This window comes from Tenrec ecaudatus, chromosome 15 (genome assembly GCF_050624435.1).
Source record: "Tenrec ecaudatus isolate mTenEca1 chromosome 15, mTenEca1.hap1, whole genome shotgun sequence".
Taxonomy (NCBI): Eukaryota; Metazoa; Chordata; class Mammalia; order Afrosoricida; family Tenrecidae; genus Tenrec; species Tenrec ecaudatus.
This window is the reverse complement of record NC_134544.1, coordinates 55,684,525-55,703,184: the sequence shown is the minus strand read 5'-3', so window position 1 is coordinate 55,703,184 and position 18,660 is coordinate 55,684,525. Positions and strand designations below refer to the sequence as shown.

At 43.7% G+C, this 18,660-nt stretch overlaps 1 protein-coding gene across 3 annotated transcripts in view; it reads left to right on the top strand.

The window, feature by feature from the left end:
* The window catches only part of GREB1L (GREB1 like retinoic acid receptor coactivator), a 132,130-nt gene that overhangs the window by 92,486 nt on the left and 20,984 nt on the right, over nucleotides 1-18,660 (top strand). For all 3 annotated transcript variants that reach the window (XM_075532695.1, XM_075532694.1, XM_075532693.1), the window contains 5 exons: nucleotides 3,426-3,606; nucleotides 5,643-5,835; nucleotides 11,514-11,647; nucleotides 14,266-14,605; nucleotides 18,461-18,576. In XM_075532695.1, coding sequence (XP_075388810.1) covers nucleotides 3,426-3,606; nucleotides 5,643-5,835; nucleotides 11,514-11,647; nucleotides 14,266-14,605; nucleotides 18,461-18,576 — 964 coding nt within the window. The remainder of the gene's footprint in view (nucleotides 1-3,425; nucleotides 3,607-5,642; nucleotides 5,836-11,513; nucleotides 11,648-14,265; nucleotides 14,606-18,460; nucleotides 18,577-18,660) is intronic.

Here is an 18,660-nt window from a genome sequence, read left to right as displayed (position 1 = left end):
GGAGGGTGGGTTGGAAAGGGGGAACCGATTAAAAGGATCTACATGTGACCTCCTCCCTGGGGGACAGACAACAGAAAAGTGAGTGAAGGGAGACATTGGACAGGACAAGATATGACAAAATAATAATTTATAAATTATCAAGGGTTCATGAGGGAGTGGGGAGGGAAGGGGAAAATGAAGAGCTGATGCCAGGGGCTTAAGTGGAGAGCAAATGTTTTGAGAATGATGAGAGCAATGAATATACAAATGAGCTTTACACAATTGATGTATGTATGTATGGATTATGATAAGAGATGTATGAGCCCCTAATAAAATGATTTTTTTAATGTGAGCTTGGTAGCACACATATAGGAAAAACACCAGAGAAATACAAACAACAACAAAAAAATGTTAGTGACTTATTTGGGGTTAAAGAATCATGGATACGTTTTTCTTTTTTAATATATCTCTGTACTTTCCAGTTTCTCCAAGATAAGTATCTATCACTTTCTATTTATGTATTTATTTTTCTATCACTTTCATAACCAAACAAAACTTAAAAATAAAAGTAAGTCTAAAACTTTCAAGATACCATCTTGCAGGGAAGCAAATAAGCCCACATGGAAGAAGCACAACAGCCTGTGTGACCACATGAGGTATTGACAGGAACAGGTTAATAAGTATCAAAAAATCCAAAACAATTATATGAATTGGGGTTGGAGTGGAGACCCAATGCCCACATGTAGACAGCTGAACATCCCCACACAGAAGGGTTACAAGGAAGGGACACTTCAACCAGGATGCAGTATAGCACCAACGAAACATACATTATTCCTCTGCTTCCTGAATGTCCCCCACCCCCACTACCATGACCCAGTTCTACCTTACAAATCCGGCTAGACCACAGTACACATATTGGTACAGATAAGAGCTCTCAACACAAGGAATTCAGGACAGATAAAACCCCCAGGAACAGGAGTGGGAGTAGCGATATCTTGAGGGGAGTGGGAGGGGCAAGGGGGAGAAAGGGGTAACCCATCATAGGTTGGATATATAGCCCACCCCCCAGGGGAACGAATAACAGAAATGTGGGTTAAGGGAGACAATGGACAGTGTAAGATACAAAATAACAGTAATATATAATTCATCAAGGATTAGCAAGGGTAGGAGGGAGGCGGGGGAGAAAGAGTAGCTGATACCAAGGGCTCAAGTAGAAAGAAAGTATTTTGGAAATGTTCATGGCAGCAAATGTACAAGTATGCTTAATACAATTGAGTGATGGATTGTCATAAGATTTGTAAGAACACCCCCCCAAATAAAATGATTAATTTTTTTTAAAAATAAATAATTAACATTTCAAGGTAAGGATCTACTTTAAAAGGCCCAGTTAGTAAAAATTACCTCTGAGGTGTCTGCTCTACACCCAGCTACGCCAGTGCAGAGCCAGCTGGCCTCTGAGGCACAGCCATGGATGGACCCGTCCACATGTCAGATGAAAGAGAATGGCCTCTAGGATTCATGGAACTTCCTTTCCCATTGACAGCATGTCGAATGCCATGCAGTCAGCCTGTCTCGAGTGTACAGTTTTGCCTCTTTAGTGACAGCTGAGGGGCTTTTCTTACCGGCATGCCCTTTCACTCAGCCGATCCTCAGCTGGCGCTACTCTCTCCATTGTACAGAGAAACAGAAGTCCCCAGCTTGTAAGCAAACCCTCTTTCTATGCCTGGTCTCCTCGCAGTCTGGCACTTTGTCTCCATCATGACACTCACTCAGCAGAAGGATCCTTCTCTGCCTACCACAGTGCCCGACACAGATGCTCAATAAATAGCTATCTAATACTCAACCGGTTTGGCAGGGAATTTACTTCAAAAAAGGAAAAGAACACAATGAAATGTATGGCTCATGGCTGTAGGGAAATAGAAATCTCAGGGTAAGAGATACTAAAGAAAAATGCTTGCAAGCAAAATGGGCTTTGTATCCACCTCTGGCCTAATACACTCTTCATGTGGTAGAAGGCGTATCATTTTAGTACTACTGAAAACTATGAGGGAGCTTCAAAAAGCTGGTGGGAAAATTGAATTAAAAGATAATAGAAATTTTCTTATCGCTTCTCGGCCTTTTGGTTAAGATCAAGTGTAAAAGATAATAGAAATTTTCCATGAACTTTTTAATACCCCTCTTGTTAATATTACAACATATAGGTGACAATTGCATGTTGAACTGTAAAATTCTAATTGTACAAAGTAAGCAATTCATTTAAAATATTTTAATTTTAGAAGAGTATTTTGTGTTCTGAATAATTATCCCAATAATAGTTTTATAGACCTAGAACCATTTTAGCTGTTTGCATGTACCCTAAGGATGTAACTTTAGGGGAGTGGGGAGCAGGGAGAGGAGCTGATACCAAGGCCTCAAATAGAAAGTAAATGTTTAGAAAATGTGTATGAGCCCCTAATAAAACGTTTTAAAAATGTTTATAAAATGATGATGGCAACATATGTATAAATATGCTTGATACAATTGATGTATGGGTTGTTATAAGACCTGTAAGGGTCCCCAGTAAAATAATCTTTTAAAAATAATGCTCAAAAGTCAATAGTAAATAAATCATTTTAAAAAATTAAAAAGTCAAAAATTGTAATAAATTAATTTTTAAATTTTTTTAAAGATGTAGCTTTATGATAGAAGTCATGGTACAGGGCTGAAAGCACTTGTTAGAAGATCCAAGAGGCACTCAACAAGGTCATCGAAAATTTAATTGAAAAAAAAAAAAAAGAAAATTGAATTGAAAGACAATAGACTTTTCCCATGAACTCTTTGAAGCCCCGGTCTTTTCTAATATATTGAGAATACAGTCTTATTCTCTTAGAATACTCCCATTAATCCTATAATACCCCAAATCTTAGAAAATCACATTAATTTTACTACCTTGGTGCATAAATCCAGTACTCCTTGAGGGCTTCCCTCGCTCTTGATATTGGGAAAATCACTTTTCAATCTAGTGGGGATAGCTGTAGACATAGTGTTTTATATTCTTTTTTTTACAGTGTTTTGTTGCTAAATGTGAGGGAAGGAAATCTTATGTCGTTCTATTAATCTGTTCAATAACTGTACTCAAATTTTTTTTCGCTCTAGAGTAGCCTACACTAGTTATTTGACAGGCTTTAACTGGACAGAGGTCCATACATTCAACTGCTTTCCCTGAGGGCAGGAGACTCTTCCTGGTTGTCATCTGTAGCAGGTGGTAGGACCAGTGTAAAAGAACATTATGGGGGAAAGGAAATATATTTTCTCCTCACAATTGTGGTGGATGATATGAAAAGGAAAAATATGCTTTCTCTATATCCACTTAATACCCAGTAATCTGTTGAGACTGCACCCCGGCATCTCTCGTCAGTACTCGCATGCGCATTTAAACAGATGGACTCTTCTTTTCTCATTGGCAGGTGTCCTTGTAGACTTGGGGCTGGAGGAAAATGGGACAGCGCATCAGAGAGCAGAGAAATATGTTGTTCGTCTGGACAATGAGATTCAAACCAAGTTTGACGTTTTTATGAGAAGGGTGAAGCAGAACCCATACACCCTGTTTGTGCTGGTTCATGACAACTCCCATGTGGAACTAACGAGGTGATTGCTTCAGAGTGAGCATACGCAGCATTTCTTCTCCCGCAGTGGTGGTTACATAATCAAGTCCAAGGATCTAATAGCCCCATCTTCTAGTGGTAACATTTCTACCCTCTCCTTACTCTCTCAGCTCTCAAAAACAGACTTAATGTTGATTTTATTTAGTTAGATTGTGGATGAATTTAAATGTTGTCCTGTAGAGCATCTGGGGACCCTGATGCTTCAGAAAATGAGTGGTAACAAGGAGGCCGAGACGAATGAGCTCCTGGAAGAGACATTTACTTTCCTTCTTTATTTTTTTGTTTACTTCTTACACGCTTTCCTCCACCTCATCTATTCCTTCCCGTTTTTCTTGTTTTCCTCCCACTTTTGTGCTTACTCCTTGTCCTTGTCTCTGTTCCCTTGCCTTCATAGCAGCAGACCCTTAAATGGTCCAAACCAAAAACTGCCATCAGGTCAATGCCGACTGACTCCTCTCAACCTTGTAGGACAGGGTAGGATTGCCCCTGTGAGTTTCCAAGCCTGTAACTTTTACAGGAGCGGAAAACCCTGCCTTTCTTTTTCCCGTGGAGCAGCTGGTGGTTTCAAACTGCTGACTTTGCAGTTAGCAGCCCAGTGCATAACCAGTTCACCACCAGAGCTTCTCCTTAACTGGCCAGGCTGCGTTAAGGAATAGGTGGCCTGCGAACCATCTAGTAAAACCAAAAGTTTCTCCAGTTTACAATCTGCCATTTTTCTTCAGTGGGCACCTCTTTGAACGAACAGTAAATATGAAGGGTGGAGCCATTTTTGCTCCCAGGTGGAATCTTAATTATCTGGGGCTTGGGTGGTGCTGCATCTTTGCTCCTATGGACTAAGAGAGCAAATACTCTTAGAATGTTACATGTTGTAGGTTGTCCTTCCCATGCTTTTGCTAGCTGCCAATGAGTTGATTGAGGGCCACAGTGGCGCCCTATGACAGAACTGCCCCATAGTGTTTTCCTGGCTGTGATCTTTATAGAAGTAGATTGCCAGGCCTTTGTCCCATGGTGCAGTGGGTGGGTTCAAACTCCCAACCTATTGGTTAACAGCTGAGTGCTAACTGTCTGTGCCACTGGGATCCTTCCTCACTATGTAAGGAAAGGGAAATTTGGAGGCACCATTAAACATTTATAGACGTCCATTTGGGCAAGTTGCACTGAGGTTTAAAAAAACAAAACAACAACTCCTGTACGTCTGTTTTTGTTTTTTGGTCTGTGGCAGAAGCACTTGTTTAGAAGCCAGCCTGTGTTGGCACTCCATAATCTGAAATCTTAAGCCATCGGTAGATATAAAGAAAATCTGGGATAACTTGTGAAATTTTGGGCAGGGGGGAAAGAAAGAAAATCCTTTCTGCCGCTACTAGAGTTCTCTGAACAGAGAGAATGCCCTGACCTTATGTCCCTCCTCTTTGAAACTCAGAGAGCGATATGCTGTGGAACCTCTGAGGATACATCCTGGGTCTCTGTGTACTTGATCTATTCCCCAGGACATCAACATTATTTCTATGAGAAAGCAATGTGGGGGTTGGAGGCTGCCTGGCCACCTGGGACAACCAAATTACGCGAAACTGAAGATGATAAAGATGGGAAAATCTTGGTCCTGGACAGGGCAGATTGAATTGTGTCCAGGGAGACAGGAGAGTGCTTCTGCACAGTGCGGATCCCTTCCTGCTCTGGGCCTCTCTAGGATACAGATTGTTGCCAAGGATTTAAGCACCATGTTTTAATGGAGAAGCTCCCTCATTCTGGTGAGCTTCGGAAATCAAGTGGATCCTTCTTAACTATTTGGAGGTGTAACAAGGGCAAACTGAAAGGGGGTGGGGGCGATATCCCTGAAACTGGAAGGAAGGAGCCTGAGTTATTTCTCTTCCAAATGAAATTTCAGTTGTTGCTACTCCTGTGCCTTGTGAAAAGAGCAAGAAAAATGAGAACTAAAACAGTGTGTCCATTTGGGTGCCTGCTTCTGCATCTAAACCGTCAAAGAGGAAGGTGATCACTTGACTTTGGACATTTCTTCAGTGTCATTTCAGGATCCTTGTCTCACGGTGAACCCAGTCATGGATTGGCTGATAGAGTCATTAACTGCAGAGAAGTTCTAGAAGCTTTTAACCTCCTGGTGCTCCAGGTGAGCTCCTTCCCATACACTCTGCAGACCCAGCAGTCTCGAGTCAGCTCTAGCAATGAGGTGCACTGGATACAGCTGGACAACATGGTGAGTCTTCTGCTTTCTACTGCCCAGCCACGTCCTCAGGTCCCTCAGAGGAAGAATCGTGTGGTAAAATAGCGTCCTGACGGTGAACTGTTGCCAAAGGGTTCAGAGATGTGACGAACACCATGCAGTTTTCAACATTGACTTTCCTATTTCTGCTCATCAGGTTAGGATTGATTGAGTAATGTCATATATAGATGCTTAGGTGGTTCTTTTTCAGATCGTCATGCTTATAGAAAATCATTCACCAGATAGATTTTTAAACAAATACAATGTCTTAAGTTATTACTGACTAAATTATGTTGATTAATTTCATTCTAGGGTCAAGAACTTTTATTGTCCTCTTTGATGTATTCTGATCACGTTTTAATCTTGTTTTAACTCTTCATTGCTCTCCTTCCCCCTCAGGTACTTGACCTTTCTTTTTAATTTGTTCTCACCATCCAGTGGTTGAAATGGAGGAAGATGGTACTTTTAAAGAACTCAGTCGTAACGTTCAATGTGTTGAGAGTAGTCAGCTCAACATTGTACACATCGTCTTCTTTGAACATCTAAGATCTTTCGAAGAGCACACAGAGAACTTAGGGTTTAGAGTAGACAATGTGCATATCTAAGTCATTATTATGCAAAGTATAATAAAGGCAATTTTTAAAACAACGGTGCTCGGGCAGTTGCAATGAGAGCAAGGTCACACCCATTTCAGAGGCCAGGGGAGGTTCCACAGATGAGACGTGTGACCAAACGGCCGGGCAGATGGGATGAAAGAAAGACCTCCTGGCAGGCAGGAACTGGACAGGGTCATAGAGGAGGAAGTATTAGGTATTTTTTTCATAGAACACTTAGTGTGGTGCGAAAGAAACCTAGATATAGACACATGAGACTCCGGTGCGAAGGCTGGCAGAGTTTGCAGATATTATGCAGGCATTAAGTAGCCCTGGGCGTAGTAGATTACAAGTCAGGCTGCTAAGTGAAAAATCATCAGGAGGCTTTCTGCTCCTGTAAAGATCCGCAGCCTCGAAAACCCGCAGGGGCATTTACTGTGAATTGGAATCAACTCAGTAGCAGTGAGCATGGTTTTGTTTTCTGATACAGGCATTAATGTATGTGTTTGTTTACATGTTTCTTTAAGAAGGGTGGGGGGGGGGAACACTGCCCAGCCAGTCAATTCTGACGCTTAGTGACCTTTCATGGGCTTCGTGTGACTGGAAATCTTTAGAGGCGCAGAAAGCCTCATCTTTCTCCTAAGGACCCAGTGGTAGGTTTGAACCACCAGCCTTGCAGTTAGCCATTCAAGGCTTACCTGGCAGCACTCCCAGTGTATGCGAAAGTATTTTCCCTGTTGTCTTTAACTCTTGCCTGCCTATCTGTGTCTTCCCCGTCTCCACTGATTTTTGCGTTCCCTTCCCCCAAGTTAAGACATGTCAATCTTCTAGGCAGTAATTTACTCTCCCTTTGGCCCCCTCCCCTGGTAACCATAAAAAAATGTATATTTTAGCGTGCAAACCTATTTTTGACTCATGGTGTCCGTTTGTGATTGACTCATTTCACTCAGCATACTGTCCTCCTGGTTCATCTGTGTCATGAGGTATTTCACAGATGCTTCTCTTTTTAAAATCATTTTATTGGGGGCTTGTACAACTCATCACAATCCATATATCCATCCCTTGTGTCAAGCACATTTGTACATTTGTTGCCATCATCATTCTCAAAACATTTTCTTTCTAATTGAGCTCCTCATTTTTTGCCCTCCCTCCCTTTTGAATCCTTGATCATTTATAAATTCTTATTATTTTTTCATGTATTACACTGACCGATGTCTCCCTTCACCTACTTTTATGTAGCCCATCCCCCAGGGTGGGGGTTATATGTAGATCATTGTGATCGGTTCCTCTTTTCTCCCCCTACCTTTCTCTTACCCTTCTGGTATCCCTACTGTCATTATTGGTCCTGAGGGGTTTATCTGTCCTGGATTCCCTGTGTTTCCAGCTCTGATCTGTACCTGTGTACATCCTCTGGTCTAGCTGGATTTGTAAGGTAGAATTGGGATCATGATAGTGGTGGGGGGAGTTTTAAAGAACTAGAGGAAAGTTGTATGTTTCATCAGTGCTATACTGCACCCTGACTACCTTCTTTGTCTCCTCCCCGAGACCCTTCTGTAAGGAGATGTCCAGTTGCCTACAGGTGAGCTTTGGATCTCCACTTCGCACTCCCCCTCATTCACAATGATATGATTTTTCTTTGATGCCTGATACCTGATCATATTGATACCTCATGATCACACAGGTTGGTGTGCTTCTTCTACGTGGGCTATGTTACTTCTCAGCTGAATGACTGCTTGTTTATATTCAAGCCTTTAAGACCCCAGACGCTATATCTTTTGATAACTGGGCACCATCAGCTTTCTTCACCACATTTGCTTGTGCACCTGCTTTGTCTTCAGAGATCGTGTCAGGAAGGTGAGCATCATGGAATGCCAGGTTAATAGAACAAAGTGTTCTTGCATTGAGGGAGTACTTGAGTGGAGGCTCAATGTCCGTCTGCCACCTTAATACTAAACCTATAAATATATGTAGATAGATCTATTTCCCCATCCTCATATATAAATATACTTACATATGTACATGCCTGTATTTAGACCTCTATAAATGCCCTTTGGCTCCAGGTACTTTTCTCTATTTCCTTTTACTTTCCTCTTGTCCCACTATCATGTTCAGCCTTCATAAGGGTTTCAGTAATTCTTCTTGGTTATATTGCCCTTGATCAAGCCCCTACCAGGCCTCCTACACCCTCTGCCACCTATTTTGGATCACTTGTTGTTCCCTTGTCCCTGGGTTTGTTAACACACTTCCTTTTCTCCACCTCTCCTTCTCCCATGACCTCTCAGAGCCTTCATTCTGTTGTTTTCTCCTCCAGATTGTTTCTCCTTCCTATCTTATCTAGATAGACCTGCACAGATAATAATATGCACAAAAACAAGACAGCGAAAAACAAAGCAACAAAAGAAAACAAAACAAATAACAAAGCCACCGACAAAAAAACCCAGAAAAGCCTGTAAATAGTTCAAGGTCTGTTTGTTGACCTTTAGGAGTGTTTTAAGGTCAAGTCTCAGATTCATCTTATTGTTCTTTAACCTGTTCCATTGTGTTTCTGGGCCCAAGTTTATTGATCTATTCTTCCCATTGATGGAATTAGGTTGTTCCCATCTTTTGCTATTGTGAGTAGTGTGGCAGTGAACATGGCTGTGCATATATTTATTTGTGTCGTGGATTTCTTCTTTCTCTAGTCTGGGTACCAAATTGAGCAGTTCTCAACCTGTCGCTCGCGACCCCTTTGGGGGTCAGACAACCCTTTCACCGGGGTCGCCTGATTCATAACAGTAGCAACATTACAGTTATGAAGTAGCAACATGAACTGTATTACTGGGCTGAGGCATTCAGAAGGCTGAGTCACGGAAGGGGAGGGATTGCTGAGTCATGGGTATTTGTGTTTCCACACAGTGCGTGAAAGCTCCGGTCCTCCCCACCCTCACCCTCACCACTATTTGTTGTTTTCTGGTTTTCGGAATTTGGCTGTTAATGTTGGCTGAGATGATTCTCTCATTGTTTTGATGGCTAATGATCACGAGCATTTCTTCAGATGTGTGCTGACGCCCTGAGTGTCTTCTTTAGTAAGTGCCTGTTCATGTCCTCTGCCCACTGTTTGTTTTTTCCAATGGTCTCTATTCTTTTTATTTTTTACTCTTTTTTTAAAGATCATTTTATTGTGGGATATTACGGCTTTTATAACAAACCATATATGCATTTTATCAAACATATTTGTACATATGTTGCCATCATGATTTTCTAAGCATTTACATTCTATTTGAGCCCTTGATATCAGCTCTTCTTTTTCATTTCCTTCCCCCACCCTCATGACCCCTTGATAAATTATAAATTTTTATTATTTTCATATCTTACACTGATCACTGCCTCCCTTCCCCCACAGTTTCTGTTTTTCAGCCACAGACCAGATGAGGAGGGAAACTTAAATTTCCTTTTTCCATTCTGAAATGACTTCCTTGACTCGGTTATCCTGAACACAGCCAGGAACCCAGCGGGAAGGAAACAAGGCCGTTTCCAAGTCTCTGAGATGGATTCCTCTTAACCTGTGTGCTAAGCCCCCAGTATTTACAAGAACATGCCGTGATCTCTGCTTAAAGCCTGTTTGTTTCAAATAAGACCCTATTATAACAATGAAAAGAAAGTCCAATTGTTTTTTTGGGGACTCAAAAACCTGAAAGCTGCACTTTAAATGAACTGGCACGTGCATTTTATCCCTGGGCTTATCTGGCTTCTCCTGTACTTGCGTGTATTTTGTTTCTCTGCTAGCTGATTGTTATCTTAATAGATATATATCCACACAGATCTAAAAGAGTCACTGATAGTTCAAGTGGTAAACTTCCTGCCTGGGGTCACCATAAGTTGGGGGCTGGCTTGTTGGTAAGCTAACAGCAATAAATATTTTGAAGCTGTCTTAATCGCCTTTATGAAATGAGTTGGAGGACAATTAATGAGATGTCTATACATAACAGATATCAGTGAGACTGACATAGACGGTGTAGAAAAAGAATAAATGAATGAAAATTATTACAGAAAACAGGCAGGAAAACTTTTATTTTTTTAAAAAATACATAAGCTCTGAACTTATGTAATATCCTGAGACCATTTAGTTTAGAGACAAGCAGCCTGTCACCCGTATCAGATTCCACTGAGGGCATCCTTGTGTCATACTCCAAAATAGTTGTTCATTTTCATGGTGTTGACTGAGTCATCAAGAAGGAAGATAGCTGTTTAAGCTGTTAAGAAGACAAAGTAGTAGAGGCATTCCATTTTAAATCATGCTAGGAAAGTTTAACTTTCTCCGTAAGGGAAGGTTTTCTCAATTTTCCAGTCTCCAGAGTTTTGTGCATATCATATGAGAGGGGTGCAAAAAATTTTTCATGAGAGAATTCCATTATCTTTTCATTAAAATTGTCCGCAAGCTTTATGAAGCTCCCCTGTGTATTATCAGTGTAGAATAATTTTTAAAGTAGGGAAAGAATGGAAGTTGAGATTATCTAACCTTATCGTCATACCAGTCCTAAGTGAGTTCTGACTCAGTGACCCAGGGGGCAACAGAACGAAACACTGCCCAAGACTGGGCCAACCACCCAATTGTTCTTATGTTTGGGTCTATTGTGGCAGCCACTGTTTCCGTCCGTCTTGTCAAGAATGTATATAGTCAAGAGAAAAGCAAACCTACTGTCTGTATAGCCCCATCTACCTTAAAAAGCTCGTCAACCTTTCACTAACCAATGGCTGTGTTGCTCATTCCAACTCATGGCAACCCAGGTGGGTAGAACGGTACTCCCGGGGCTGTCCAGTACACTGTCAGACCTTCTTCTGTGATGCCTCTTTCTGGACTCAAACCATCAGCTTTCCAGTTAGCCGCAGAGAGCACCCACCGTATCACCACCCAGGTACTCCCAAAGTGAAACTGGATGCCACTGAAAACTTGTAGAATTGGCATCAGGTTTTATAACCTTTCTTTCTTTCTTTTTTTTAACCTTCCAAGAAATAACATCTTACAGAGTACTTTTCCCCTAGAAAGCCAGGCATATTGCATGCTGTCCTCACTGGCTCTTGTTCTGTCTTTTGAACCAGGAGGACATGGGCTGTGAGGAGAAACTGTACTTTGGCTTGAACGAGTACAGCAGGTCTCTGCAGTGGGGAGTGACCAGTCCGCTTCTAAGATGTGATGAGACGTTTGAAAAAATGGTGAACACACTCCTGGAGAGGTAAATGAGAACTTCCCGCCTCTTCTAACGCTGCACTTTCATCTCTCAAACAACCGGACGACTTCTGTGCCCCTGACTCATGGAGTCGGATCAAGCCAGGGCTATGCAAATAATGCTCTAGTTAGAAGGCAGAATAAAAATACTCTTCCCTAAGGTGGCCTTTACTCACAGGGGCTTCGCAGGATCATGCAGGGTCCACAAAGGGAAACGGCGGCCAGAAAAGGGAACCGAGCACCACTTTCAGTGCTGTGGATCACTTCTCAGACACACATCCGCAGGAGAGCTGGAGGGCTTTGCCTATGAAGGCCATTCTCTTGAGTGTGGCCTTCCTTGCCCTCCACCCTTGACGAGTAGAAAACCCAGTCTTTCTCCCAAGGAGTGACTGACGGTTTTGAACTGCTGACCTTGTTGTTAGTAGCCAAGGTTCCTTGACTAATAAGAGCAATGAACACCTGAAGGGACTGGCCCAGACTTGATTGATCCAAATAGCTGCACTTCTCCCTAACTACTAAACCCTTGAAATTTGTGAGATATTGGGGAGTCAGAGACCTGAATGCAATCTAAGACGAGCTCTGTCTCTGATCTTGGACAAATAACTGAATTTCAGCTCTCTCCCTTAACTCAGTTTTCTTCTGAGAAGTGGAGTGGTTGGAATTCGGGACGTCTCCATCCCTTCCAAAAGGAGCCCTGGTGTCGCAGTGGGTTAGGCCCTGGGCTGCTAACCACAAGGCTAGCCACTGTTGAGGGGAAAGATGAGGCTGTCCACTCGGTCCAGATTTATAGCCTTGGAAATCTTCCCAAGCTTTTCTGCTCCAGCTCTCAGGTGGGACAGACCCATCTTGTGCAGCTGCTGACCCAAGTTAGTGTCTGACTCAGCTCTTCTCAGCCAAGCCTGAGGGCCACTTGTCTCTAAATAGAATGTTCAAAGTGGAACAAAGGTAAATCCCACTTGGGCCTCCCCAGCGCCAGCCGGCTATGTGTGCCACCAGCTGCCACCCCGAAAGGGAAAGTTCACAGGCCAAGACTCATTTTTGCCAGGCGCCACAGAGACTTAGCTAACTGCCAGCGCCAACTTTCCTTGCTAGCTTCCTTTCCTTCATACTTGCAGATGGGGCCTCTTTGTCCTCATTTATTAACCTGTCTGTAGGCCTGGATTTCTGAGCAATCCTGGAACTTCCTCACACGTAACAAGACAGTTGTCTTCTACCTGCCCTCTAATTGTGAAACATGGCCCCTGTGAACAAAGTCACCTCTAACCTGGCAGTCCAGGCAAAGGGGAGAGTAGTGGTAAGGCTGATTGTGCTGGCTTCCACTCCCCACACCTCACAGTGACTCCGGGAAGGCAGCTGGGGCCCCAGCGATGAGGCGCCTCGCCACCAGGGGGTAGTGTTTCTCCACTCAGCTACCTGTGTCCAACAGCACAAAGCACATTTTATGGGAGGACAGAGTTAGTGCTCACTGTGAGGACGCCCTCAAAATGTTAATATTAATTACCTTTTTTATGCGACATTCCTCAGACATCACATTACATTAATCTGTTTCCTTCAGTATCAGAGCTAAACTGGCAGTGCCAAGATTCTAACTCACTGCCTTTCTACACCAGAAGAGTGGTTAAACAAAAAACCAAACTCACTGGCATCAAGTCAATCCCAATTCAGTGTCTGGGGCTATAAATCTTTACAGGACAAGCGCCTTGCTCATATTTTTCCTGAGGAGCAGCTGGTGGATTTGAACCACCAACCTTGTGGTCAGCAGTCCAACAGCAAACAACACATCCTATATAACTCCAGAAGGTTAGGATTCAGGAATTCTCCATTACAGCTGTCAATGACTGGCCTGACAAGCCAGTGATTCTTCAAATGTCCTGTAGGTACATCCTCCTGGGGATCTTGTTAAAGTCCAGATTCTGGCTAGGTCATTCTGGACTGGGGCTTGTGAGTTGGCATTCCTAACAAGCCCCTAGACACTGCTGGTCCATGCTTAGAAAAGCAAGCATCATTAGATCAGCCCTATGCCGCCTTGTCCCTCCCCATCAGCTTGTAACCCATGTGCTACGGAAGTTCTGCTTTTCCTTATAGTGATTAAGGATCCAAAGTCATTGTAGAACTAAAGCCCCGACTGCGCAGTGACCCCCTTTAAATTTTGATACTGATCTGCATTTTTTTAAAACATGTGAGTTATGTGAAGGCTCACAGAGCAGATGATCAGTTGAACATTTAACTACTCAGCTACAGTTTCACCCCCTCCATTGCAATGGACCATCCATGGACCATTAGTTATCCCACTTCCCTGTGTTTCCTTTTTCTGTCCCTCTTCCTTTTCCTGACTTTCTGACTTGGACTTTGGGTACCTCTAGTCTCCGGACCTCTGCATACTGCACCTCTGATCTTAAATGGTGGGTTGGTCTATCACAGGGGTGGGTGTAGTTCCCGACCTGAAGGGTAACCTAGGGCCCTAGCTCCTGTGGCCCACCTGTCTCTCTTGGACCAGGAGGTCTCTTGTATGGCTTTGAGTTTGTTTCCAGTTTCCCCCTTGACCTTGACCTGCATTTGTCCTGCACAGTCTCGGGTTGCCAGCTGGCCCTTCGGCTGAGTGCTGGTCCCTGTGTTCTGTTGAAGGTACCCCCGGCTGCACAGTATGGTCGTCCGCTGCTACCTTCTCATCCAGCAGTACTCGGAGGCTCTGATGGCTCTCACCACCATGGCGTCCCTCCGAGACCACAGCACCCCGGAGACACTCAGCATTATGGATGACCTCATCAGCTCCCCGGGGAAAAACAAGAGTGGGAGGGGGCACATGCTCATCATCAGGGTGCCCTCGGTGCAGCTGGCGATGCTTGCCAAGGAGCGGCTGCAAGAGGCGCGCGACAAGCTGGGGCTGCAGTACCGCTTTGAGATCATCCTGGGGAACCCGGTCTCTGAACTCAGCGTTGCAGCTCATTTTGTGGCACGATTAAAGGTTAGTCCAGGGCAGACATTCCTCCTTCACAATCCCAGTTGTGTTTCCTAGGGACCTGCCATAGGCGCTTCAGGCACCAGGTGAGGGTAACAGGTTTTTGCTCATGTGTGTTTGATCTCCCTGACCATCGACCTGCAGGCTAAACTCAGGGCAACACTCACCATCTTAATGGGAATCCGTTTGTAGAAATTCTATCCAGTCCCTCTCCAGCGTGTGCGTGCAGTGGTCTTCGGTACGCTCTAGCTGCAGCTGAGAAAATGACCTGACCCAATTTGACCCCAAGTGGCTTTAGTCATGATACAGCTTGCCTTAAAGTATCCTCAATTCATTAATTCTTTTCTGTCCGTCTAGCCTATCTGTCAGCTCATGTCTAAAACCGGTAAAGTATTCTGTTTTATCTTCAGTCCTCGTGTAGAATGATTCCCAGCATGTGGATTGTTCACCACTCTGTTCTTTCTTTGGAGCTGTGTTGGCCCGAGGCCGCTAGGCTTTGGCTAGCCCGAGGCTCGTCCAGGCCTCCAGTCCAGGTCTCCCTTGCATGGTCAACCCCTCACTGCTCCCGCTGCACTGCCGGTGACAGACTGCTTCCACGCAGCCCTCCTGTTAGGCATGGACAGGGAGGAGAATCCCTCAAGCAACTAACCCGACGGCCTCCCCTGTGCCCTGCTCAGTCGTTTCACTCTGGTTTGTCTTTCTGCAGACCTTTATAATCTCTGTCCTCGCCGTTAGAAAGCCTTGGCTCAAATCCTGGCAAACAAACAGGCCAAGGAATGGCTAGGTACGCAACGTCGGAGTTCACACCAAGGTGGTGTCTGCATCCTGCGCGTTAAATCATGAGCTGATTGGGTTTTTGAAAATCTGGTTCTGCACACATTTTACAAAAAGAAAGCATGTCATCTTAGGGGAAATTTGCATTTTCACCCTGGGCTACAGGTTCTCCGACGGCTGGTGGTTTTGAACTGCTGACCGGGCAGGATGCATTTTGTAATGGTAGACCTTTGTACTGCACCCTCTCGGCTGACCTAAATTGAACGGTCTGAACGGCAAACAAAATGTCTTGCCCAGTAAGCCACCAGAATAAATGTGTACAAAAATAAAACTTATATTTTTATATAATAAAACACTTATACTTTATATATGCGAGAGTGCTTCAGAAAATTCTTGGAAAAGCAGAAATAAAAGATAAAGGCATTTTTCCACAAACTTTTTGAAGCCCTCTTATGTATCTTGATACGAGTATGTTCATGATTTAAAATTTTAGTCATATCACACTGCAGTGGAATTCTTAGGATAAGTAATAAATATAACCCTGCAGTGTTTTTCATAGTATAGTGCTTCAGGACTTGGGGTGTGAAATGATTTGAATAATGCTAATAACTAAGGAAGGAGTCCCTGGTCACAGCGATGATCAAGAGCTTGGCTCCCAATGGCAAGATCAAAGGTTTGAATCCACCAGCTAGCTGCTCCACAGGGAATAAAACAAAAAAACAAGGTAGTCTGGTTTCAAACAGCTTGCAGCCTCGGAACTCTATAAGGCAGGTCTACTGTGCCCTGTGGGGTCACTATGAGTTGGAATCAACTTGACAGCAATTACCAAAGGATGAAGCATTGGGAGGAAGCAAATAATCAGGACCGCTATGAGTCAGAATCAACTCATATGCTCCCATCAATCCTGACAAGTCATTGAATACCCCTTGGGTCATATGTTGAAAACTAAAATCAAGCCTGAGGTTCTTAACCCAAATTACCTGCAAAAAACAAACTGCCACTGAGTCAGTTCTGACTCCTGGGAATCCTATAGGACTGTGGTTCTCAACCTTCCTAAGGCCGTGACCCTTTCAGACAGTTCCTCATGTTGTGGTGACCCCCCACCCTCCCGCCAGCCAGAAAATTATTTTCATTGTCACTTCAGAATTGTAATCTTGCAGTTGCTATGAATCGGGCGAGCCCTGTGAAAGGGTCGTTCGACCCTCAAGGGGGTCTTGACCCACAGGTTGAAAACTGCTGCTATAGAACATGGTAGAACTGCCCCCTGTGAGTTTCTGAAGCTGTTGCAACCCCTTACAAGAGTAAAAAGCCTCATCTTTCGCCTGAGGAGCAACTGGTGGTTTCAAACTGCTGTCCTCATGGTTAGCAGCCTAACACATAACTACTAGTCCACCAGGGGTCCTGCAGGGCATTAAAAAAAGCAATTGGTCCACAGATGTTCAGAGAGCATGTCTTAAATGGTGACTCAGTCATAGAGTGAAAGGGGTCTCGAGTGAATGGTCTTTAAAGCAGCTAGTTATCATTTCACATTTACAAGTTTAACAAGAGCCTCAGGTGCACTGTATATAAGTAAGGCTCACCTGGGCTTGTTAAGATGTAGGTTCCAATCCAGTACTCCTGTGGGATGGAAACACAGCGTCTCATCGTGGGCTCAAACAAAAGTGTTAACTTCAAGGCCTGAGTGCCATCCCCTCATGAGAACCCAGCCGCATTTCCTCCTGTTGGGACCAGGCTCGATGGATGGTTTTGGGAAGTTAAAATACATTCAGGGAGACTTCATACATCAAGGATATCAAGAGTCCAAGATGCAGGCTATAAGTAATTCAACTTGTTTCCCAAGGCTGTTTACTTTAAAGCAGGTAGTGTTATGGTTGTCTTTGAAATGAAAATAAATTGAAAAGTTGAATTTTTATAAACATTGTGTCTTTGAAACGAAAATAAATCGAAAAGTTGAAATTTTATAAACAATTTCACTTGCAGTTTTTAAAATATCTGAGTTTTCCGGATTGACATTCTACTTATTAATGGATTATTTGTGAAACCAAAGAGTATTTTTTTTTGAAACCCAAAAGCATTACTCTTCCAAATAAGGGGCAGTTGTTTCCTTAACTCCCATTTGGTTATATTTTGTCTTCTTGAAAAACGACTCAAAAAAAGAAAAACGACTCTTTGGAAGCCCTAAGGCAGTAGGTACTGGAGTTGGTTATTTTTAAAGTCGATAAAGGGAGATATTAAAAAAGTATTAAACACATTGAAAGTAGTTATCAGGGCTGGCTTTCATGATTTTCTTGGCGAAAATGTCAGTTTGGATGGAGTTTTGAGTCTTTTCTGAGTCGCTCACAACTGAAGCTCTTTGCCGTCAACCCCAAGGGCGTGTCGATGAATGTGAAAGATGCATGCAGTGCGTGTGTCAGAGAGTTTAGCCAGGAACCTCTCGGGTGTGTGTGCATCATTTGGGGGCACTTCACATTGCATCTGCCTTTGGCCTAGATGCATGAGATCCACCCAGATCTGCTCCTTTATCCCGCTGTGATGGAGACTACAGGCCACAGGCTTCCTTTGTGACTCCTTGTCCCCCCAAAGCCACCCCAGGCCTAGTGCCATCGAGTCAATCCTAACTCTTAGTGACCCTCTATAACAGTGGTTCTCAGCCTGTGGGCCGTGACCCCTTGGGGGGGGGGAGGTTTGAACGACCCTTTCACAGGGTTGCCCGATTCATAACAGTAGCAAAATTACAGTTATGAAGTAGCAGTGAAAATAATTTTATGGTTGGGGGTCACCACAACATGAGGAACTGTATGAAAGGGTCGCGGCATGAGGAAGGGTGAGAACCACTGCTCTGTAGGGTTTCTGAGGCGGTAAATCTTTATGGGAGCAAACAGCCTCATCTTTCTCCCTCAGAGTGTCGGATGGGTTCAAACTGCTGACCGTTAGGTTAGCAGTCTATGGATAACCAGGCAACACCACCAGGGCATAGGGCATATCAATTAGTGGCATTTATTTGGAAGCACAATGGTTTCTTTTAAAACGTGTATTTGAGGGAACTTTAAAGGATTTTCACTTCACCCTCTGGGTCTCTTTCTACAGACTTGGAGAGGAAATGAACAAGAGGAGTGGGTTCCTCGGACGTATCAGGATTTGGAAGGTCTGCCTTGTATTGTGATTCTAACCGGCAAAGACCCTCTTGGAGAAACCTTCCCCAGGTACACTGTTTGAGTAATTGGTTCTCATTTTTTATTGCTAGCCTGGCTGAGCCAGTGGTTAAAACTGTGCTGTCACTTGGGCAT